The sequence below is a fragment of the Hemitrygon akajei genome, chromosome 3, assembly GCF_048418815.1.
Source record: "Hemitrygon akajei chromosome 3, sHemAka1.3, whole genome shotgun sequence".
Lineage (NCBI taxonomy): Eukaryota > Metazoa > Chordata > Chondrichthyes > Myliobatiformes > Dasyatidae > Hemitrygon > Hemitrygon akajei.
The window spans coordinates 70,565,877-70,590,384 of record NC_133126.1 but is presented as its reverse complement, the minus strand read 5'-3'; the positions used below and the strand labels follow the sequence as shown (position 1 = coordinate 70,590,384).

The following is a 24,508-nucleotide window of genomic DNA, read 5'->3' as shown; positions in this document are numbered from 1 at the left end:
TCCACAAAGTTACCCTGTATTAAATCATCCCTGTGTTTTTCTAGGGTTTGTGTGGAAGTCCCGTTACCTGATGGAATATTGCTTCAAGTTGATTGCCTTTTACACAAAGATGAATCAGCTTCCCAAGATGTAACAGAACAGCAAAAGGAGGTTATGCATGTTCAGAGTATTTCACATTGGGCACCTGCTAACATAGGACCTTACAGTCAGTCCATAAAGGTAAGCAGTGATACTGGTTAAAAAGTCACAAGTTAAGCAAGGAATCATGTTCCAATACTATTGTATACTGAAGACCAGCATTGTTTTTAATTGCAGTAAGAACCTTCTCTTCAGAATGATTCTGTTACTTGATGATGAAAACTCAAAGCACCAAGAGCCATGGTTTTTTAGGAACAGAACATCTCAACTTTGATAGCTAATTACCTCAGTTGCCTGAAGCTATTGATAGTCCTATAGGGAGGTAGGGACTGCTGCTAAATGTATTGGAAACCATGAGAGAAAATCATACCTTTATAAATGTGTGTATTGTGCTGGAAGAAGGCTGATGGCAGTAATGCAAAATTACCATTTATTTTTAATAATGTTTAAGTAATTTGAGTCATTAAACTAGCTCTTGTTTCTAATATGTAATATTATACACTGCTGTGACAATGGAAACATTTATTGACAGAGCTTCTCACAGCTGTCTCTTCTGTTTGGTTCTTGCCACCTGGAGGCTGAAATCTTCTTGTTTCTGTTAATAAAGCCCATTTAGGTGCAGGATCACCAGTCAGCTGATTTTTCAAGGAGTGTTGCCATTTTTATTCCCTTGTTTTTCTCCCACATCATTGTGTCTTGAGTCATAATAAGGTATCGACTATAGAGCTTTTATGAAACAGAGAAAGTGGCATGGAATGCTAGAGTTTTATTTTACTTTTAGTTGTTCCCAAATAGTAAGGAGTTCTGCATCACAGATCCATTATAAACAGAACTAAGAATATGTAAAACGCAATTAGGACAAAAATACATCTAGGAGAGACATGATTAACTTTGAGTGAGCTAGATTTCAAGCCAAGAAGCCTAGAGGTGAAAGATTTTCAGCTGTACACCATCTAGTTTTAGACTTGTGAAACAAGCTCTGTATTTTGAAATGAAACTGATAGAATAATGATTTTTGTATTTTAGTAATCTCAGGAGAATATTTTGCCTAAAGCTTCAGTTGTAATTATTGTAGAGAATTATAGTTTATAGCTCATTAATTTTTGTTATTAAATATTTAGTCAATTTTTTTCATGTTTGTTCCCCTTTGATAGTCAATAAAATTGACAAGATAAATTAGCAACACTTATTGACACTAAAGCTGATTTTGATGTGCTCTATCAAGAATTGCTCTATTCTGAATAAAACTGTGTCAGAACTATCAGTTTAATTTGCCAGTAGAAATGTCTTTCTCAGTTATCAGTAGAAGATAATTAGCCGAGGATCAGCAGAGCAGAGTATAAGGAGGGTTATAAGGTTTTGTGCTGAAATACTGTACTCTGTGTACAGATCAATTAGGACGCTTAACTTCATTTATAGTACGACAAAATTAATCCCATAAAAATGAGTGATCTCAGAGGAGTCAGTTGTCAGCTTCTAGCAGGATCACTTTGCCATAATCTATTAAAAAGCAGCTTTTATCAATGCTTGCCTTTGTCATATTTTATGGATTTTTTCCATAAACACTGCCTATACTTCATAAATGTCTCAATTTTCTAGTCTATTAACATGACTTCAAAAGCAATTGATAAAAGGACAGTGCATGCATGAAATAATACACCAATAATTTGAGGTGCTAAAGGCAATAACAGTGGTTAAACATCTTCACATGGCTTGTGAAGTAAAACAGCACTAGAATATAACTCATTGCCTGTTGACTAAAAGGGATTAATCAAATTAATTGGAATTGTAAGGAGATCTATTCCTGTAAACTCTAAAATATTTTGTTTCGCTTCATTAAATTTTGTTCTAAAAGCAACAGTAGAAAGAAAATCTGCAAATCCAATTGCCTTTCTTCAAATGGGCATACTGTACTATAGCAGTTAGCGCAACCCTTTACAGTGCTAGCAATCGCAGTTCAATTCCTGCCACTGTCTGTAAGGAGTTTCACATTCTTCCTGTGGCAGTGTGGGTTTCCACAAGGTGCTCTGGTTACCTCCCAGATTCCAAAGGTGTACAGGTTGGTAAGTTGTGGGCATGCTACATTAGCATCAGAAGCATCACTACCCTTGCAGGCTGCCCTCCAGCACATCCTTGGACCTTGTTGGTCATTGATGCAATCGACCTATTTTACTGTATGTTTCAAAGAACTTGTGACAAATAAAGCTAATCTCTTTTTTTATTCTCTTTCTTGGAATTGTTTTTTTTCATGTGAGCAAGAGAATGCAAATAATTGTGCATGTTTTGCAGCAGTTAAAAGTAGAGCAAAATAAATCTGTGGCTCAAATAAACTCTTCTCAGGCTTCCAGTTGGGTACAGGTATCAATTTTAACTGACTTTTTGATAATGAACTCTGCCATCTTCATCAGGGCAAAGTTTGTCATCAGAACATTGGTTGAAATTGATACCTGTATCCAGCTGGAAGCCCATAAAGAGTATATTTGTCATATATGCCAGGAAAGCACTAGATACCTTTTCAAATCTATTGCTATTTAATTTGTAGCATTGAGTCAGCTATAATCTATAATTGTTAGATTGCCTATGTACAATAAAAATCTAAATTAAACCAAATTTTTAAAGAAGTATAAAATTCTGCAATATGGTTGCAAATCTTATCAATAGTTCATGGTCCTATTGTTTTTTAAATGTTCTGCTTCGGTTACTCAATTTTGCCGCATGGCATTAGGAAGGATGCTAAATGGATATCCCGTTAATGTCCAAATGATGTGATTTTGATATGTTCAGTGCATCTGTGAAATAGAAGTATGACAAATGGGTGCACCATTTTTTAAAAATGTTCATATACTCTTCGGCTGATACTGATCTAAAATGAATGCAGATAACCCACAAATTAAAAAGCAGCAGACATGTCTTATGCCAATGAATCTTAAGATTTATTTTTGTAAAGATGAAGTATTTCGATTTTAATTAGAATGATCTGAAGTAGGAGCTACTTAGGCATTGTCCCATTTTCTTCAGCTCTTTCAGATAAAGAAATGAAACAGATGAATAGTAGTACATAATAAACAATGTTAACCTTTTAGATTGATAAAATACACTCTGGTCTCAGAATATGAAAAGGTTATAACACTAGGATGGCCAGTTGGTTTTGGCAGCATTGATGCTTCATGGAGATAAACTAATTGTACTTATCTGCTCTGTTTTCTTTATTCCTTCACCATCTGCTTTCTTCAATCACCTATGAGGCCTAATTTTGAAAATTGGCACGTTTTCAGTAAGCCAGCAAGAGTAGCAGCAAGGATCACAGCTTCATAACTATGCAGAGGTTTTCCTCAACTCCATGTTCTAAATCTCTTCCATTTAATTTCCTAAGTTTTGTCCTTTATGCTGTTGGAAACGGTTGCGTCATAATTCTGTCATATGAATATCCTCATTTCTGGGAATACAGTGGTTTAGTGATTCAAATTATGCCAGTCTAGAAATTAGGATGGACATTTTCCATACTAATTGTGCTTGTATAGAAAATCCATTTTTGCTATCTGAAACCATATAATGATGTCTATCATTTAGAGCTTCTACGGGAAATAATCTCGCACTGGTCGCTCACAACCCAAACAGGTTTTCAAAATACTTGCCATGTTCGTAGAGCTTCCAGCCACACTAGTCTATTACAGTACAAACCCCTAGGTATTGAACTTCTCTCCCTCGACTGTAATTGCAACCTTTGTGTAAGTCTGAGGTCTTGTGCATTATTGAATTTTCAATTAGTAACCCCATGGTCAAAATGGTTGTTGGTGCCTGTGCAGTGACTAAGTCACATGCCTCTGTGGAAAAGCTGTTGCCATTCACTGTGTGTCACTCTTTCATCATTATAAGCATCTCTATGATTATGACCCATTGTCTGGGTTCCAGTGCAGAAAGTGCCCCTGTGTGTCATACATAGCCATTCCTAAGTGGTCTATTCCTGAGAGCTGTCTGTAGGCCAAAGTACCCAGTTTCTAAAGTAACCTGTATCACATCAGCCATATGCATTTGCTATGATTCCTTCATTTTATGGAATAATCACCCAGGCACAATCCATCATTAAACTATTCAGATACTATTTAGTCATTAATGAATATCCTGAAATATTTTATTATTAATTTTACAACCTTAAAATGTCCATTAAAATGTATGAGAAATTTGCATACAGTTAGATGTCCGTAGTTAATTTTTGCAGAGAGTTGCTGAATTATCTGGAATCACTGCAGCCCATGTGTTGATGCTTTGTGGAACTGCTTTTATAATTGAATGGCTTGTTAGACTGCTTCAGACAGCTTATCAAATGCATTACGTTGGATGAGAAATACAGGTGCAGCAGATTTTTTGTCAGATTGTCATGATAAAGATTATATTGAAGTGCACAGATTAAATTGGTATTTGGGGTCCATATGGTCTCGTATTTCTATATTTTCAAAGAAGTCACTTCGTTGTGTTCAGAATCTCTTGTTTTAAGATGACAATAAAATTGGAACTACTTCAGTAGTCCAAGTAGGAAGTACTCCAATCTGGCTTTCGATCTATCTGCCAAAGATTCATGATTTCATCCAGCCTGAGACCAAGCAGATCATGTTTAATGCTGTAAAGCAGCATATTGTATTCAGTTTGCTAAATATTTGCTTTGGGCTGTAGCTGAGTTTAATAAAAATGGTGCTGTAGTATTGGCTGTAAAGCAGAAGAGTTTTAGCAAATGTAAAAGATCAAACAGCCAGCAGAACAGGGTAGTCTGTCTCTGTAGTAAACAACAATCCGAGAAACTTCCATCATCAGCTTGCCAGAGGACTGAGGGTAAGATCAGCCACACATTGCTTGTAGTACTCAGATTTCTCAGGCCACCCACTATCCCTTTACTTCACAAGATGTCATTTGATTCAGCAGAATTCTAAAGTAAAAAGACAATAAAATCCAAGGTTGAACCCCCAAATTTTCATTGAAGAAGCTTGAAGATTTGATTTTAACTGGTATCGTCTGCCAAAAATCTGGTGGGGGCAGTTAGAATGGGGTTGAGCACTTAAACAAACATCTTTCCAGTTTAATCAGGTCAGTTACAATCTTAGCAGAGATGCAAGGACACCTGCCAGAAACTGACAGGGTCCTTGAGAATTATGTAGTTTGGACTCTGCTGAGTTGTTTTAAGTTGAAGCAGTAGTGGAATCCCCACCAGAGTTGATCAGCCAGGACAGGAACCAAGGCTGGAAGAGATGATTTGCTGCATTTTATTTTCGGTTGTAGATGTTTTCATCCAAACCTCTGCCCTGGGATTCGCCATCTAAAGCACACATCCATGTGCTAAACATTATTTTCCTTGATCCTCTAGCTTTTTGGCACTTTCTTTTAGAAAGTCTTCAATTCCCCACTGACTTCCTGGCTATTTAGATTAGATTAGTTTATTGTCATATACACCAGGGTGCAATGAAATTCCATGTTCGCATGCAGCTCACAAAGTAAACAGTTATGCATTGTAATAATAAATACAACAATAAATAAAACAGGAAGTGCAAAATGCCCAAAGATGCAAAGATTGTAGTGTAATATGTGTTGCAAAAACATGAATCAGAATTTAAATAGTGCATGAATGATGTGGAGTTATAAATCTGACAGGGATTAAAGCCAAAGTGTCATATCAAAATCAGAAAACGGATAATGAAGATTCCCTTTCAAAAATATATACACTTAATATATGAACAATCCTAATTATATAACTGCTGGATTTGTTCAGCTCAATACCAATAAACTTGCTTCCTTTGTGCAGTACCTATTTCAGTTGTACTCATCACCTCCTTTTGTCTCATCTAAATGAAAAACATCAAATGTTTTTCAATCCAAATAAAAATTGGATGCCACTAATTACAAATCTTCGCGGCCAGTATCATTAAAGTTAATGGATATAAAAATGATGGAAAAGATCTTCATGAGAACCTGCTGTTTTGCCACTAATTTGGTTTCAGAGGAAAATTATTTTTGATCTCCCATGCCGAGGGTGCTGAAATTAAAGTATTCTATTTGTCAGCCTCTCAAAGTTTATAAAAACTTTTATTATTTTTGCTTCATTTAGAGTTGAACTGCTTATGTGAACAAGAATTGTATTTTAAAGGGACAGATATTACAGAGTCAAGAGACTCCAGTAGGGATCCCTCAGGAGTGTGGGTTTAGATCCCATCAGTTCTCAGGTTTGTTTTAAGCTGGTGGATGTCATGAAGTAATGTGTACTCTCCAGTGATGTAACTCAACTTCTCAAAAATAATTAAGCTTTAATCTGAAAAGCAAGCACTTGAAGAATCTGTGAAGGCAGATTGGGACCATATATATGTAAAATCTGTAGCTGTTTCTACTTAGCTGACCCATAGCCCCTCATGAAAAGATTTATTTTATTTATGTACAGGTTACAAATTGGTCAATTACAAATATTCAGCATTGTGACTTAAAACAAAATGAAAAATCAAGAGGTAAAACTAATGTGAGTGAATGCTTGAAATTGAGATTGTGAATCCTTGGAAGGCTCAGGTGTAATACGAGAACCTGTATCTATGCAACTGCAGACACTGAGAGATGAAATCATCTACACCTGTTTGGCAGCCTACAACATTCAGTCTTTTGTTCCTGGACGCAACCCTGTGCAAACCTAGGAACCGTATAACCTGAAGGAGTATAGCCTTCACCAAGCCACATTCTACTTAATATTATTTGATAGAAAGCAATCAACATAAAATATAAATGCAGAAAGCACTCTTTGGGTCAGGCAGCATCTATGAAGGGAGAAATAAAGTTAACATTTCAATTTGATGACTTTTTTTTATCAGAAAGACCTTCAACCTAAAATATCAAGTAATCTGCCTGATATAAAGAGCATTTTCTTTTTTTCAGATTTTCAGCATCCATGTATTTCCCTCCCAGGAATATAATAGATGAGTTAATAAAATAAGAGTTGTGAGCTCTCTTAACAGAAAAGGCTTGCATGTTCATGTCGGTAACACCAAAGCTTACCTCTTAATAATTTACATCATCCATTAAATCTATACATTGTGCCAAGAATAATATTCCATTGTCCTACCTGCAGCAATCTTTCGACTGACATTGTGTCCTTTGTGCAAACAAGGTTAACAATCTCTTATGGGTTTCCAAGGAATTTACTAAGGTCCAGGAAATTTGTGACCAAGCTTTTGTTACCTCAGTAAAATCACACCAAGACTATCTCTTCTTCCAATAAACACTGTTAATTCTGTGAGATGACTGCCTTTGGCAAAGCCGCTTCTAGCTCCATGAGAGTGTGTCACTTGTAAATAAACATTTTGGAAGCATGCAAATGATGTATGCTAGGAGCCTTACCACAGATTATGTCCAGCAGGACGTACTGAATTTAATCAGAAAATGACAAAAATGATCACACATTTTAATTTTCAATCTTGCTCAGTAACATCTAAAGCTTTTCCTTACCTCAGGTTTCCCCTTTAATAAAAGTAATTTTAAATGAAAAAGTATAATCCTGATTTATACTTTACTACCTTGGGCGATAACTTCAGATGATACTATCCCGATAAATAAAATACTAAACTCTAGTCAATATGTGTGATGCAATCAGTGTCAGAGTCGTAGAACAATACAGAAAGGAAATGGGCCCTTCAGCCTACTGAATCTGGATTGACTATCAATCCCCATTTATACTAAACTATATTAATTCCATATAACCATATAACAAATTACAGCACAGAAACAGGCCATCTCGGCCCTTCTAGTCCGTGCCGAACGCTTACTCTCACCTAGTCCCACCGACCTGCATTCAGCCCATAACCCTCCATTTCTTTCCTGTCCATATACCTATCCAATTTTTTTAAAATGACAATATATAACCTGCCTCTACCACTTCTACTGGAAGCTCGTTCCACACAGCTACCACTCCCTGAGTAAAGAAGTTCCCCCTCGTGTTACCCCTAAACTTTTGCCCCCTAACTCTCAACTCATGTCCTCTTGTTTGAATCTCCCCTACTGTCAATGGAAAAAGCCTATCCACATCAACTCTATCTATTCCCCCTCATAATTTTAAATACCTCTATCAAGTCCCCCCTCAACCTTCTATGCTCCAAAGAATAAAGACCTAACTTGTTCAACCTTTCTCTGCAACTTAGGTGCTGAAACCCAGATAACATTCTAGAAAATCTCTTCTGTACTCTCTCTATTTTGTTGACATTTTTCCTATAATTCGGTGACCAGAACTGTACACAATACTCCAAATTTGGCCTCACCAATGCCTTGTACAATTTTAACATTACATCCCAACTCCTATACTCAATGCTCTGATTTATAAAGGCCAGCATACCAAAAGCTTTCTTCACCACCCTATCCACATGAGATTCCACCTTCAGGGGACTATGCACCATTATTCTTATTATTCCAATTTCATTCTCTCCACATACTCATTAACTCCCCTCAGATTCTTCCACTTACCTACACACAGGGCACTTGGAGGGGTGGGGGGGGGGAAGTGGAGGAGGATTTCACAGTGGCTGGTTGACCTACCAACCTGCATGTATTCTGGATGTGGGTGAAAATTGGACCACCTGGGGGAAACGTGGGTGTTCATAGTGATATCACAAACTCTATGCAGTCAAGCATCGGATGTCATAATTGAATCCCAAGTAATAGTCATACAGCATGGAAAACAGGCCTTTTGGTCCATCTGGTCCATCCCAACCAAGAATTCTATCTAAGCTTGTCATATTTGCCTGCATTTGGTACATACCCCTCTAAACTTCTCTTGCTCATGTACCTCATGTTCCAGTTAAATTCTGTCCCCTCTTGCCTTGGATCTATGCGTACCAGTTCTTGATTCCCCAACACTGGGAAAAAGACAGCATTTATCCTATGTATGCCTCTCATAATTTTATACATTTCTGTAAGATCATCTCTCATTCTCCTACCTCCAGTTAAAAGAGTCCCAATCTGTTCAACCTCTTTCCCTAACTGAGTCCCTTGGGCCCTTGCAACATCATCATAAATATCTTCTGCACTCTTTTCAGATTAATGGCATTTTTCCTACAGTAGGTTGAACAGAACTGAACAGAATATTCCAATGGGGCCTCACGAACATCACCTACATTCCAGTTTCTGTACTCAGTACCCTGACTGATGAAAGGCATTGTGTCAAAAGCCTTCTTCACCAGTCTATCTGCCACTTTCATGTGCTTGTACTGCTAGGTTCCTCTGTTCTCCAACATTCCCCAGAGCTCTGCCTTACTGTTTACTATGAAAATCCTACCCTTATTTGTCTTCCTAAAATACAACACCTTGCACTTATCCAAATGAAACTCCATTTGCTATTCCTCGGCCTATCTGTGTGTAGGCCTCTGTTAGTCTCAATAGACCATGGATTTGCACCTTGGAAAGTTTCCAGGGCGCAAGCCTGGGCAAGGTTTTTTTTAATCTAAGACCGGCAGTTGCCCAAGCTGCAAGTCTCCCCTCTCCACGTCACCGATGTTGTCCAAGGGAAGGGCATTAGGACCCATACAGCTTGGCACCGGTGTCATTGCAGATCAATGTGTGGTTAAGTGCCTTGCTCAAGGACACACATGCAGCCTCAGCCAAGGCTCGAACTAGCGACCTTCAGATCACTAGACGAACACCTTAACTGCTTGGCCACGCTCCAGCACTCAGCTTATCTATCTAGATGATAAATAGATAGATAATAAATAAGCAAGTAAATAAAGAAGTAATCTATCACAATCTCTCAATAAATCCCAATATCCATCTATACTGTAAACAAATACTAAACTATTTTAGTATCATCTCCAAACTTACTAACCTGCCTTGATCATTCCCATCCATAATCATTGATATAGATAACAAACAACCCAGCACCAACCCCGAGGGAACACCACTTGTCACAGGCCTCCAGTCTGAGGGTCTCTGGCCCTCTAAGGCAGCTTTTGTATTAGCTGCTCAAACAGCATATATTTCTTCCCATTCTTTTGAATTTATCTGGTGTAACTGGCAGTTTGTTTGTATTTCTGTTGATAGCAACAATTTAAATAAATTAACAAGGGAAAACACTTTTTAAAAAAAAGATCATTGTTTTTCTGTATATCAAATTGCAAGTACAGAAGGTAATGTGCAAATCTTCTAATGTGCATGATGCAATCTAAGCTCCCATATTGTGTTTTAGACATAAAATAGTCACCAAGCAGAATATCTCCTTATCAGAGAGAAGACTGCATTATAAGTATGGTTTATTCACCAGAAGAAAATCGAGTACCATACATGCACTCTATTGAGAATAGGGCCGATGCAGAATATTTGCAAATGTTATTGACTTGCATTTTGTTGTCAGCGGTGAAAAGTCAGTGCTTGCCTATGACCTCAGAGAAAGCTGCACAATAAGATTTCTCAGGCTTTGTGGCATCAATTTTCCTTATTCCAACATGATTTTAATTTTGTGGTATCATTTGGTTGCAAAACCAATGAAATTAAAGAACTATCAAAGCAAATTAGGACATAAAAATCACTTTCAACTTATTTTATAGAAATATAGAATGCGATATACATATGGGAATAAGGAGGTGAAATATAACATTTGATTTTTGTTTTAATTTTTAAAAATCGATGCATTTTGCTTTCTTGAGCGCAATAGCACTCCACATGTATAAAATTAGTTTTTTAGACCCACACAAAATGCTGGTGGAATGCAGCAGGCCAAGCAGCATCTATAGGAGGAAGCACTGTTGACGTTTCGGGCCAAGACCCAATTACAGCATTGAAGGCTCAGCAATACCTCACTTAACAAGGATTAATACATGTATTGTAAATGGGTTCACAATGGGAATGGTACATATACGGTTGTGTTCATGTCAAATCTCTGTTTCTGTTAGTATTTTCCAAGACTACAATAGCACACCGAGTGGAGATGCCAGGCACCACTGATGGCAGCCTCTGAAATTACACATTTAATACTAGTTCTGCAATGTCAGAAGTTGCTGTTGGTTTTACACTGAAATGACAGTGCTGATGGTTTCTTCATCATTAAAACTGAAAATTAAGGACTTTAATTTTCTATGACCTTTTCAGAATAATTGTGCCATTTTCTTGACTTAGTTACACAGAAGAATGCATGCAAATATTAGCTTGGTATATCAACTCACATCCATTTTTGAAAAGGTATTTCAACCTACAGTAAGAATTTTGCTTCTGATTCAGAATCAACTGGAAACATAAACTGTACAGGAAGTAAAATATTGTTGAGTGTATCTTTATATATTCTTGTGTGTGTATGCCACCTTTAAGCAAGATAGATGTAAGGAGGACAGAGCTGGTTGGAGAACTGGCAAACTGGTAATTATTAGCTGGGTAACCTTATCTGCAGCTGAAGTGAGATGGACTCGCAGTGGCAGCAGTCATTTTGCTGAATCAAAGCCCATGTTAGTTGCATTATATACTGCCACACTGTGTTGTTAAGACTGGTATTAGCATGTACTGCTGAGGACGTTGGAAGGACTCGATATGTCACACTAAATCGCCTTCTTGCCCTCAAATGCTGAGGTCTGTGGCTCTGCTGACATGTTCCTTCATTAATGGTCGAGCCTTGACAACTGATCCTAATTGCCTCTGAACAGCACTTCATGTATTATTGGTTTCTGCCTGCCCTGGTTCATGTCAACAAGCCACAGCAAATGTAGGGTGTGCCTACTGCTTTTTTCTGCAATGATACGAAAATAGTCACTCACTTCTTAAGGTGCTGAACTTGCTGGAAGCAAAGTGAGAAACCCAAGATCCCTTCATCCCAAAGCAATAAATATTGAATGTGTATCTGTATAATGTTGTAAAAATGGGCCTGCATAAAGGCTATAAAACATGAATAGAGGGAACATTATGAACAGTGTTTTAAAGTGCTTAGTTATGAATATCTTTCATGTGCTTTATTCCTTTGAGGGCAGAGCTTTCCTTTACTTTCTGGGAGTTATATTTTTCATTGTTCTGTTCTAAAGTGATATTCTGCTGAAATGCAATAACTAATATTAACTTTTACAAATAAGAGCAGAAGACAACAGCCTAGACTGCAGTAGACATTAAATTTATTGTCCACTATTCTGTTGATCAAACACATTGGGTGTACCAAAACTCTTGATATCTTACCATGCATGAAGATGGAATTTGATAATCAGGTGTGGGTGAAGAGAAATATCTGACTGCTGAAAATAAAATATTTTTGCTTGATTATGAAAGGAAGCAGTCATTTGAAATGTTAGTCTTTTAATAGTTTTTGAACGATTATTTCCAGTGGAGTGTGGGAATTGGAGGTAGATGAAAAAGATATCCAAAATGGAATGTGACTCCAGCTATACATTTCCATTACAACCATTCAGGTTTATTTTTATTTTAAATGGGCCCACTATTGATCATTATTTTGGATGTAGTTTTCTTCCCTTCTTGGAAGAACAGGATGGTGTAATGGGAAATAAGTTTGAAGGAACAGGATAATATAAGTACTTTCCCTTAATATGAAGGATGTTTTATTCAAGACCCAAATCCCACATGTTATTTCATAGCATGTTGCAAAACTGCTGCTGTAACCTAAAATGATTATATAGGAGAGTTTGACCAGACATAAAGTTTATGAAAGAATCAGAATGAAGCTTATTATCACTGACATATGTCATGATGTTTGTTGTTTTGTGACAGCAATACAGTGTAAGACATAAAAAATTACTCTAATTATGATAAATAAATAAGTACTATATAAAAAAAAGGAATAGCAAGGTAGTGTTCATGAACTGTTCCAGGCGAACCATTTGCACTGCTTTGTGAGATCCTTTGGTAGTTGTAAATTTAATATATAATAAGATTATGGTCAAACCAAGTTATCATCTTCTAAATTATTAGATGAGAATCAAATTAATGTATTCTTAATTCTTTATGTTCATTAAGGCTGAGAGTGATAATGAAAAGACATATCATTAATTTGAATTGGGCGGTTAATTTTCAAAAATTGTCTCAATTGCTAATTGTGGCAAGTCATAGCTCTTTCTGAAATTAGAGTTAATTATGAACCTAAAAAAGAAAATGCTGAAAATACTCAGCAGGTCAGGTTGCATCTCTGGGAAGAGAAATCAAGTTAATGTTTCAGGTTAAAGATACTATGGCAGAGCTCTGACAAAGGGTCTTGAACCTGAATCATTTGTTCTGTTTTTCTTCCAATAGATGTGTTTCTAGTATTTTCTGTTTTTATTTTAGATTTCCAGCATCTGCAGCTTTTATTTGGTGATTATGAAGCTTACTTACATATAGAACATAGAAATTTACAGCACATTACAGGCCCTTCGGCCCACAATGTTGTGCCGACTATGTAACCTACTCTAGAGACTGCCTAGAATTTCCCTGGTGCATTGGCCTCATTTTTTACTAAGCTCCATGTACCTATCTAAGAGAATCTTAAAAGACCTTATTGTATCTGCTTCCACCACTGCTGCTGGCAGTGCATTCCACATACCCACCACTCTCTGTGTGAAAAACTTACCCCTGACATCCCCTTGGTTCCTATTTCCAAGCAGCTTAAAACTATGCCCCCCTCGTGTTAGCCATCTCAGCCCTGGGAAAAAGCCTCTGGCTATCCACACGATCAATGCCCCTCATCATCTTACGCTGGAGCATCTCTTTTAACTTAAGACTGAATTACAAGTTTGCTTAAAAATAAGCCTTGGTTATATAAAAAAAAATGTAGCTTTGTATCTTTTAATTTTTGCTTATTTTATCAAAAGAGCTTATTTTCAAAAAGCTCTGAGTGGAGCTGCCTTTTTGCACCTTTGCGAAGTTCTAGTCAGGCTGGGACCCCCTGAAGCATGACTCAACATCATAGCGCAGAAGTTAAGATTCCTTGCACTCTCTGCTGTTCAAAATATTCAGTGGATCATTTCTCAAAGACAGAAACTCAGACATTGACCTTAAGCAGTTTTTATAACAGAAATGCTGACTTAGTATACAACTTTCATGAAACCTCCAAGAAGGAGTTTCCATTTGTAATAACTCTTATTTAAAACTGCAATCTCAGCATTCTGACCATTAAAGTGTAGCAAGATGTATTCTTAGCGGCGTAATGTAGAGAACACATAAATCTATGACAGCTTTTAGGGGTTAGACAGTCAGTTTATAAATATTGAATATTACTCAGATTTGATAGTATTGAATATGCTGACTTACTCTGGATGACAGTTCAGTCTGATCTGTACTATAGAATATATTTTCTGCATCTAAAGATGAACTCTAACAATCTAAGTGGGTCATTTTATTGGAAGACAGCTTAAACTAAAACTTGGCAACCAGTTATGTATGTTAAGGAAACTCAAACAACTTAACATTCATCTGGCATATGTATAGAAATGTGCTTTTTTTTGGTTCAGTCAGATGTTATTATTTTGTTTGTATTAATCTGTTCAAGATAGGCTAAATCATATGGCATTTCTCATAGTCACATACCTGCATAGAAAGACCCAGAGCATGACAGAAGCGAGTCCTTTCAAAACTAAAAATATCTTGTGTCTGAACAAGTTAATATCCTAATTTTTATGCCAATGATTCAGAATAAAGGTATGAAGTTTCACATTAATAAATGCCGCAAAAGATACATTACATTAATCATGTAACTTAGTAATTATTCTCATCCTGTCTAGTTTCACTTCATATTATTTTAGATTGGAAGTGTTCTAAATGGCAAGTGAACACATCAAAATGGCTGAACTTTAATAGAAATTGCAAAATGCCAGAAAATCCTTCTTTCTAACCTAGCAGTTACATATCGTAGTTACAGATTTTGGAACTTCACTATTTCGTGGAAAGGAAAAGAACTTCCTTCTCATATTTTACATCAATATTCAGTGTTTTGTAAATATAAAAAGTAACAATCTTCCAGGCAATATGTCAAAAGCAGCAGAGCACTCTTTTTCTGAAGAAAGAATTGAACCATCCTGATGTTTCTGTATTGTTAAGTCCTACAGTTTAATAACTTGGAATCCTAATTGAGTACAGGATTTGCATATTTATTGGAGGATATTGAAATTGTTTGCCATATTGCATTGGCTGTTCTATTCCATGTAGTAATGCTGCCACCTTCTGAAATGGAAAAGTATTATCACTTAAAAGCAGTTCTTTGGCCTGGAGACTTTTTAATGTTTTCAGCAAGTTGTCCAGTTGCTGAAAGCAACCAGCATAACCTCACAAAGTCAACTTGCCGAGTTTCAGAATAGCCTGAATCCTAATGATTGGTTCAAAAGCCAGTGTGGAAAAAGTCCCAGTTTCTCACTGAAATTGGATTCCCAATGTGACAGTATAACAGGCCGGGTAAGTCAGCAGGAATAGGTAGAACTGCGTTTATTAACATTTACCATCCAAAATACTTAAAACATATATTGGATGAAGTTAAAATCTTAATTTCTCTTATATTTTCTTATAATGCCAAGTCATTGATGAGTTAATTTTCTGTAAGAGGTAAAGAAACAGTGCTTTGAGGGCAGAGGTGGGCACAGCTGGGATGAGGAGGCAAAAGAATTGTGGATGTTTTTTCACTATCATTCAATCAGACAACATGCCCTTCAGCAGAACAGCGAGCCTCCTGATTCTCTCGAATTAGGGAGATTAGCATGAAGCGCATAATGCAGGATGATGGAATTTGTCATAATTTGCATTGTTCTGGAAAGATGCGGTTTGATAGAGCGATGCGTCTTGGAGCATGTCATGTCCCACGGGCAGGTCACGAAGGAAACTTGGCAGAAATGATTTTCCGATATGTGCATCAGTCGTAAATGCCTCACAACCAATTTGTCAAAAGCTGAGGTCCAGACAGTTAAAAAGTGTGGGCATTTGCCCTAATACAAGGAGAAATGAAGTCGGCATATATCGCCAAATAGCAAATTCATTACAAAGTAATCTTGATATATTTTAAATATATAGCCTATTTGTCAAAGTCCTTTATAAATTCTGCAATTTTTTAAAATATATTTTGCTTAGCTGTTAAAGCTTTTTCTCTCCAAGTAAACAGCTGGCAAAGTAAGAAGTCTCTTAATTTCCACTTCCTATTATTTTAATAACAGCTTTTGCTCTAAGGAGCCTTCTCACTGAAATCATCATTAACTATAACAGCATCAGGAGGTGTCTTCTGAGTGATTGCTTCTGACCTTGATAATGTTCACAAACTGCCAATAGAAAGGATAATCAGCATGTAGTTGACAAAACGGACATGACAGTGTTACTTTTCTGCTGCGGCATTTCTGAAAATGGGCATGAGGAAAGCAGACAGGCAAGGGAACACGCTTATTTACAGTAGCATATCAAGAAGAAAAGGTCCAATGTCAAGAAATGACCACAGTCTATTTATGACGAACTGACTATGATGCCATTCTTTTGGCATTTTATATTTTTCCCTCCAATAAACTTAAAGGCACGCAAGGGTAATGTAATTTATCATATAAATATTGAGCAAGATTTGGTGATATTTTACAAGACATTCAACGATGTCTGCCTTTTTGCTTACTACATCTATTGAAATAACAAGGTTTATAGGTCCAGCTAAGTAACACTGATCATATGTGACAGTTGTGCATTCGTGGGTTGGGGATTTCAGAAGTGCTAATAAATATAAAAAATTTGTGAATGTACACAATATGATCACTTTTGTACAACATAACTCTTAAAGAGAAAAAAAGTTGCAATATTAATCCCCAAAGAATTTTAGATAATCTTTTAGATTTGTAAAGTAGATTTTATCTTCAGCAATAACTTGATTTTAAAAGGAATTTAATATTTAAATCAAAATAAATTGATCTTCCATTTTAGACCAAATAAGTGAAAGTGTGCAGTGGCACATTTCACCTGTTAGTTTATTTATTTGAACTATCTTACTGAAAAATAACAGAGGCTAGCACTCCAAATCTTTAGTGCTAAGTGTACTGTATCTTCTTATTATCAAATCCACTGCTAGAAATAGAATCTCATGTCCCATTTTTTCCAAATTGGCAGAAACTAGCGAATATAATAGAAACTGATTGAATGTCTTATTCAGGTAACATTGGAACAAGAAAATAATCTTTATTTTAAAATTTTTCAATCTTACAAGATTTTAACAATGATTTGTGGGATATTTCTGTGCCTGATTTAAAATATTTTGTTAGCCGAATGTTTAACATTTATAAAAAGCCCAAATATTTGACAAAATAGTCATCCCAATTGATTAAAAAAATTAAAGTCTCGGGCTATGCTACTATTAGAAAAATAACACTGAAATACTGCACCACCAAATACATCTTGGTGAAGTTTACTAGTTGGGTAAGGAGATAGAATGGCATTAAACTCAAGAGTAAAGAGATACTTACAGAAATAAATTATCTGTTATGTAGTTAGAAACTTGGAAGGAGAATGGCTTCCTACTTTTATAAAGAGCGACTTTGAGGAAAAACCCACATATTACTGTTTGCCCATGTAAATCCACTGATAGCACTGAAAGAAATTACAAAGAGATAGGCATTTTAAAAGGGGGAGGGGGATCGTTCGCATACATTGGTAATACGATTTTTGGAAAATCAAATGCACTGTTTTCTTGAGAGCGTGATGGTTGACTTGTCACAGTTGATTCTCTTGTCCCTAATTTGTCAAATGATGAATCAAAAAGTATGGTGCATTCAGATATGGTGAATTGGATCATGGAGAGCAGTATACCACAAAGAGTCACACTTTATACTTTGATGTCTCTCCACTATAATTTGCAATGATACATAATGATTACATAAATGAAATGGCAACATTGATAGGTGATGAGTTTCGTTATTACTCCTTACTACTTAAGGTTGAAGAAAGTGGGCAGTACAAACAACTAAATGTAAAGTGTAATGTTATCAAAATTAGACCATCTAGAAAATTTTGAAGTACTGTGGTGATTATTTTGATCAGCACCTTTTAAACAAGGAAATGCAAAATGTATTGTTTCTGATCTGGGTCACAAAATCGATTTGTGCTATGGAGATTTGCTTTTACCTGAACAGAATGTTATTGATAGGAGAAATTTATTAAAAGCAGGTAAAAAAAAATATAGCAAACAGTTTGTAAAATTTATTTAAAAAACCTAAGCACCAAATATGGTAGAGCAATTGAATTTGTTCAGAAAGGAATGAGAGGTAGATTTGTCCATGTATAAATTCTGCTGCAAAAACAATAAGGGTTTAAAGTGAGGAAATTTGCAATATATGTGAAATTGTTCATTTGGCAGCAAAATATGATATCTCAATGAGGAGTTTTGATTGTCACATGGACTCACAATTCTGGTAATTCCCATACGCATCCTCTTTCATACTGACATATACAACCTCTGTAATAACTTAGCACATCAAACAAATGCTTACTGAAAGTAACTTAAGTGGATCTCAATTAATGCTAAAACAAAACCTGAATAACAATTAAAGTGTGAAAAAGGGAGTAAGATCCCAAAGGACAACTTCAGCAAACTGAGAGTTTCATTTAGATAATTGTTGCAGTGTTAAAAGAATAGAAATTGGAGTAAAATATTATACTATAATGTCCAAGTTAATTTTTAAATTAATTATCCTTTAGGCATTTATTGTTTTGAAGAATATTCATGGATATTTATGAATACTAAAACTATTAAATTAGGAAGAAACACTTTTTTATTAAGTACTTTGTTTACAGGACTATAGGGAAAATGCTGGAGAATGGGATTAATTGAAAATCTCTTTTAAAGTGCTGCCACAAATATTGTGGGTCAAATAACAGCTTCCTCTGTTGTAAAACTTAATGATTTTACATTGAATCTCATGTAATTAGGTTTGGTTCTAGATGTCATTACATTGTATAATATTGTGATGTGCTTCATAGATCATTTTATTGGTTTATCTTTTTGACAAAAACGTAACAATTCTGATCCAATGTTTCAATTCCGGGCATATACATAGAATTATGCAATTAGAATTGGCAATATGGACAGAGAAAAAAAAGCAAAATACAAGTATTTTAGGAATATCTCTTTGTATCATTTGCTCATGACCTCTGAACAGATTTTCATACCAAGCTATTCCTGGTATAGAATAGTAAATATTGTCAATATTTTGACTTTATAAATACGATATCTAGTGGTACAAAGAGCTAGATGAGCTATTCATTGATCCTGTAATAATGTTGTAAGAGGCATTGAGGGAAGCATTCTGGAACATTGGGCTTTATCAAGATGTGACAAAATAACATAAAGGTAACTTCTGTTTATACACATGAGTTACACCTCACAGCCTGTTGAATATTCAACAACTACTGTAGTTATAAAGTGTATCATATCATAATCTTGACTCTTGATTACTGAAGTAATTTGGATGAATTACTACTAATTATTAAGTATTTATCTTCCTTTGGTGGTGAGAAGCTTATTACTTAAATGTCATAGAAAGTAGTTTCCAGTTATACAAGTTGTCATGTGTAAAACGAATGAAACCACTAGAATTTAATTTATATTTCTGAATATATAAAGAGGAAAGGCCTATGCTCAGAAATACTTTGATGAAGAATTCATGAGCTTAATCTTTGTCCTTGCAAAGGAACTTTGTATATAATAATGACATTTCCTTTGTGTGTGTTTTCCCCTCAGATAACACCTTTTTCACTTGCACAGAACGTTAAGGTATCAGGTTGAATGTTATGGAAGTTGGGTAGTTTAATTGCTATGTTTAATGGCATTAGTTCTCTATTTTGGCATAATAGTATTTGAAAGCATGACTCCAATTATTGGCCCAGGCCACTGGATTGATAATTGTTTGGACCTTGATTAGGAATGTCTAATTTTCTACCTTAGCCAATACAGGTCCTCCATCATTATCATCCCCTTTCCCTTCAGTCCTGCCTCTCAGTACTAATATTCTATTATTTCAGTAAATATCATGCTATTCTTCATTGGTCTTGAGGGATGTTTTCTCTAGAAATGCAACATTTATGGAGCCTTGGAAAATTAAAAAATATTGCCATTCTAGCAAACTGTTATTTGCATTTAATAATGTTGACAAAATACATTTTGCAAATACATTCTGATTAATATTTTGTAGGTTTAATGCATACCTTCATATAATCTCCTATTTTGACATGGAGTAAAGCTATTAAAAATACTGATGAATGTTGTTAAATGTACGCCTCAGGTGTCAGCAATCACATCTTAAATGCAAATTGCACCTCTTTAAAGGTCTAAATAATACAAAACTCAAATTCAGTCATTTCAATTGTAGTAATATATGTTAAATGATCCATACATCCACTGCATTAAAATAGTTGTGTTTGATGTGGTGACATTGGAGTCCAGGTATAGAAATAAATTACTTCATTTCCCTTTTTGAAATTAATTGAGTGCCATAGGTATGTGTGTGTGTAGTCATTCAGATACTTACTGAAGTTATTCCTAAAGTGTACCTGTGTAATATGGTTAAAAGTATAAAAGAAAAAAAAAGAATGTTTTCAAGAAGTACCAGTCCTCTTGCATGCTTAAGTTAGCTTCAAAATTATTGTAATATTTTGCAGAAAAATAATTATTTGCTTCATTCAGACATGGCATTGTTGAATAATTTAGACCACTACTCTAACTTTGTGGAATTGGATCCTTTAATGCACAGTATAATGAGCATTCCGCCAAAGGGGTTAGATAATGGAAAATTCTAGGAATGTCCAGCAAGTCAGGCAGCATCTGTGGTAGGAGAAAGAGAATCAATGGGCTGGACTTAACTGATGTGAATTTTGTGGGTATTTTACAGGTTACTGGGGATGGGGGTGGTAATGATGTGGTTAATGATTTTGTGAATGGTTGCAATGTAGCGAGGTCAAAGGGTTTGCTTAGGAAACTTTGAACACTGGGTCTCATTACACAGCGTGTGATTTACACATCACAGTGGGTATCCTTTTTCCCCAGAAGGATCTCCACAGGGAAACCAACGTGATTGACAGCCTTGGCTTCCTGTAGGGGCAGAACACTTGAGAAATCACAGACAGGAGTAGATAGGAAGCCTGGGGTGGAGGAGGAGGGTTTTAGGTTGAGGGTATTAGTAAATTTGTCTTTGTATGGAGTGGAGGAATTTGTTGACTTATATCATCTGTTAAGACTTATTACTGTACTTTCTTAACTCAGGTGATATCAGCTAATAAGCCTTAAATTGGAAGGATTCTTTTTAACTCAATGCAAACACAGGATTCTAAACAATATAAAGAGCATGTTAAAATAAAGAGTGAATCTTGCCATTGATTTCTTAGTTAATTTTATGCATACTCTGACTAAGATCACAATTGTGTATCTATTGGAGATATCCAGCCCTCATAGGGTTAAATTTTGTTACAGTAAAAGCATAGATGCAGTTTTAAACTAGATGAAAATCTCCAGAGGCAACTTTCTCTTCCCTCCCCTAATCCCCCACAGCAATTTTAATATTTGTAAGTTATTATCCTGCTGAGTTTGGTTTTAAAGAGTTTCCAGAAAACTTCCAACAAATGTGTATGCATACCATGTTTGTAATGTGTATGCTTCAAGATGAAGTTAAAAACCAAATTGGCTGATTGGCTTTTTTTCATTTACAAAAATTCATTTAAGAAAAGATTACAACCCCCCCCCCCGAATTCCAAAGTATTTGGCGTAATGCAAAAAAAAACTAAATATTGAACTTTTAATAGAGATTATCTTAATATCAATAATGATTGAGATGAATTGTTCACATACTGTCAGTGGTCAGTGCACAAACAATGTATATTTAAATAAATATCAAACATTATAAAAATGTGCATTACATTCTGATTGTTGATTAGTTTATAAGACTGATGCAAATGTAACTGTCTTCCTGTCAGATTTAGAGCTGCATTATGCAGTCATGTTGCATTTTTAAGGACAGATCATTGACAGTCAATTAACAAATTTGATTGGTGTGTCATATCATTCTTTTGAACTATTAATAGTATGTTAATGTCATTCTTTTCTTCGTGCTATTTCATTTGTGGTTTTAGAGCAGCACAGCTTTTTTTTATTCCAATCAACCTAAAATAAATCCTAAATAATAGATTATTAAGCCTGATGCAGCTTTGGGAGATTTTTTTCTGCACTGGGAGTTCACAGCGGATCCCTTTGATATTGAAATTAAGGAGTGATAGCCTTTTTATTCAAATCATAACTTCTTTTGATGGTAGCTTGTTAAGAAATATTCAGTGAAAGTCTGACCTTATCTGGTTTCCCGCCAAACAGAACTCTGATGCTGTCTGAAGGTTCATAAATGGAATGCCAATGACAATTTGTTGTTGTCGTTTTGCTGCCTCAGCCCTCAGTTGCGGATAGTTGATGTACAGCTCTCACTTTACCAAATAACCCTTCCAAATAAATGATCTTCTGATTGATCTGATGGTTTCAAAGCACTAGGTTCTCATTTATGGTTTGCAGTCATAGTAATTTAAGCTTGTACTGTTGCTCTGAAAAATGCATCAAAGTTGACAGCCAAATTTGATGGACAGGCACAGTATCATGGGAAACATGATCTGGGAAGCAGGTTTCTTCTACATCCATTTGTTAAAAAAAGGACATGGTACTCGATGACCAGAACAGTAAGAAAGTGCTGAATAGTTGTTTTTAATAAAATAAACAGTTGTAAAAAATATTGAATATATTGCTTATTGAAGAATTGTGGGCGTCTTCACTTTTGTGGGCAAAAGCTATAACTATTACTTTCTCATACACACATGATGTGATGCTGCTGCTTCTGTCTGAAGGCGTAATTCTACAGCAGATTGACAGGGACTTCCGCTTCATTTAAAGATGAATTCAGTACTTGATGTTTCATGTCCAGTTTAGGTTTAAATGTGTTTCAGAAAAATGAGTGGAAATCAACACAAGCAAAATGCTGGTGGAACTTGCTGAGTTGCTCAAGGTTTCCAGCATCTGCAGAATCCTGTGTGTTTAGGAGTAGACATCATGTTTTCTTTATCCAGAAACTTTATTAGTCATATATAACCATCTTTCATTTGTTAAAATAAATTTGGGCATGTAAATTTATTTTCAAGAACTTTCCGTTTTAGTGAAACTTGATTAGTTTTAATCAAGGCTTAGGATATTATTTTTAACTCAGAATTTTAGATATTTAATTAAAATGCAACTTTTGTTTGCAAGATGATATGAGTTTAAAAAAGTGTTAAATAGAGTTTGCAGAGTTTATATTTTCTCAACATATAATTGTAATAAAATATTACACCCCTTTTTGAACATCATTAAACATGGCGACACTGATCTCTTACAAAGGCGTGGTTTGCTTTATCCATGTAGACTACAGAGGTGAGATGGAAACCATCTGAGTGTATAGTTTCTATCCTATTTCCATATTTCCCTTTTATAGTTGTCACTTACCAGATGAGACACTAAGGAAATCATATATCCCATCAAGTCCATGCTGGCTGATTCCAATCCATATCTCCTTGTATCCAGAAAACCTTTCACTGTGGATGTTCTCTCACACACGTTCCTCAACTCCATTTACAGTAACCAATACCCTACCAGCAAGGCGTTGAGAAATCTGTATTGCAAGTAAAATGGTGCAGTTTCAGTTTCATTCAGTTTGAATATGGGGATTAAATGTAAATAAAATGGCAAATTGATTGCTCAGTTAAAAACAATGTGGCATCATGAATTTGTGAAAGATGCTCAAGTAGCTTGTTAATTAAGGAATTCATAATAGGAGATTCAGGAAAAGCTTTCCTGCAATACTATGCAATCTTATGTTGCGTATCAGAAATTGGAGCACCTGCATCAAATAAGTTTGAGTTTGGCATGCAGTATATTCTAGATGAGTGAAGGGAAAGGGGGATCAATGAATTCAACATTAGATGGATTTTTACTGTCAAGCTATCTGGCAATCTCCACCAATTTGCAGATGAAATGTGGGTTTAGTGATTCTGTATTTGTTCCACAGTTCAAATTGGAAATAGGGGAATATTTCATTTCAAGAGTAGGCTGAGGGCTTATTTCTAATTGCAGTACTCTTTTAAAAATTGTCCATGAACCTTTATAATCTGCATCAACCAACTATAATCTTTGGATAATGATTTATCCAAGCAGTCTCTCATTTTATATGTTTGGTTGTCTTTGAATGATTTTTTGCTCGACAATGTTCTTCCTCCCATTTTGCTCTATAGTTATTAATCCTTTGTTGCATATCTGTTTTGTGGCAGCCAGTGCTCAATTCCTTGCACAAATCTCCAGTTTTTATAAATAAGCCTGAATAATCTGCTTTAATGCACGGTGAGGATTGAACATTATCTCCAAGTTTCTTTGTAAAGTAGTGCTCTACTGAGCTAA

General features: G+C 35.6%; 1 protein-coding gene across 2 annotated transcripts in view; it reads left to right on the top strand.

Moving 5' to 3' along the window:
- The window catches only part of dph6 (diphthamine biosynthesis 6), a 251,339-nt gene that overhangs the window by 138,751 nt on the left and 88,080 nt on the right, over positions 1–24,508 (top strand). The window contains exons 13-14 of one of the 2 annotated variants that reach the window (XM_073040098.1): positions 45–219; positions 316–2,329. In XM_073040098.1, coding sequence (XP_072896199.1) covers positions 45–219; positions 316–318 — 178 coding nt within the window. In that variant the 3' untranslated portion in view covers positions 319–2,329. Of the gene's footprint in view, positions 1–44; positions 220–315; positions 2,330–24,508 lie in introns of those variants that run through there. The other variant, XM_073040097.1, reaches the window with a different exon arrangement.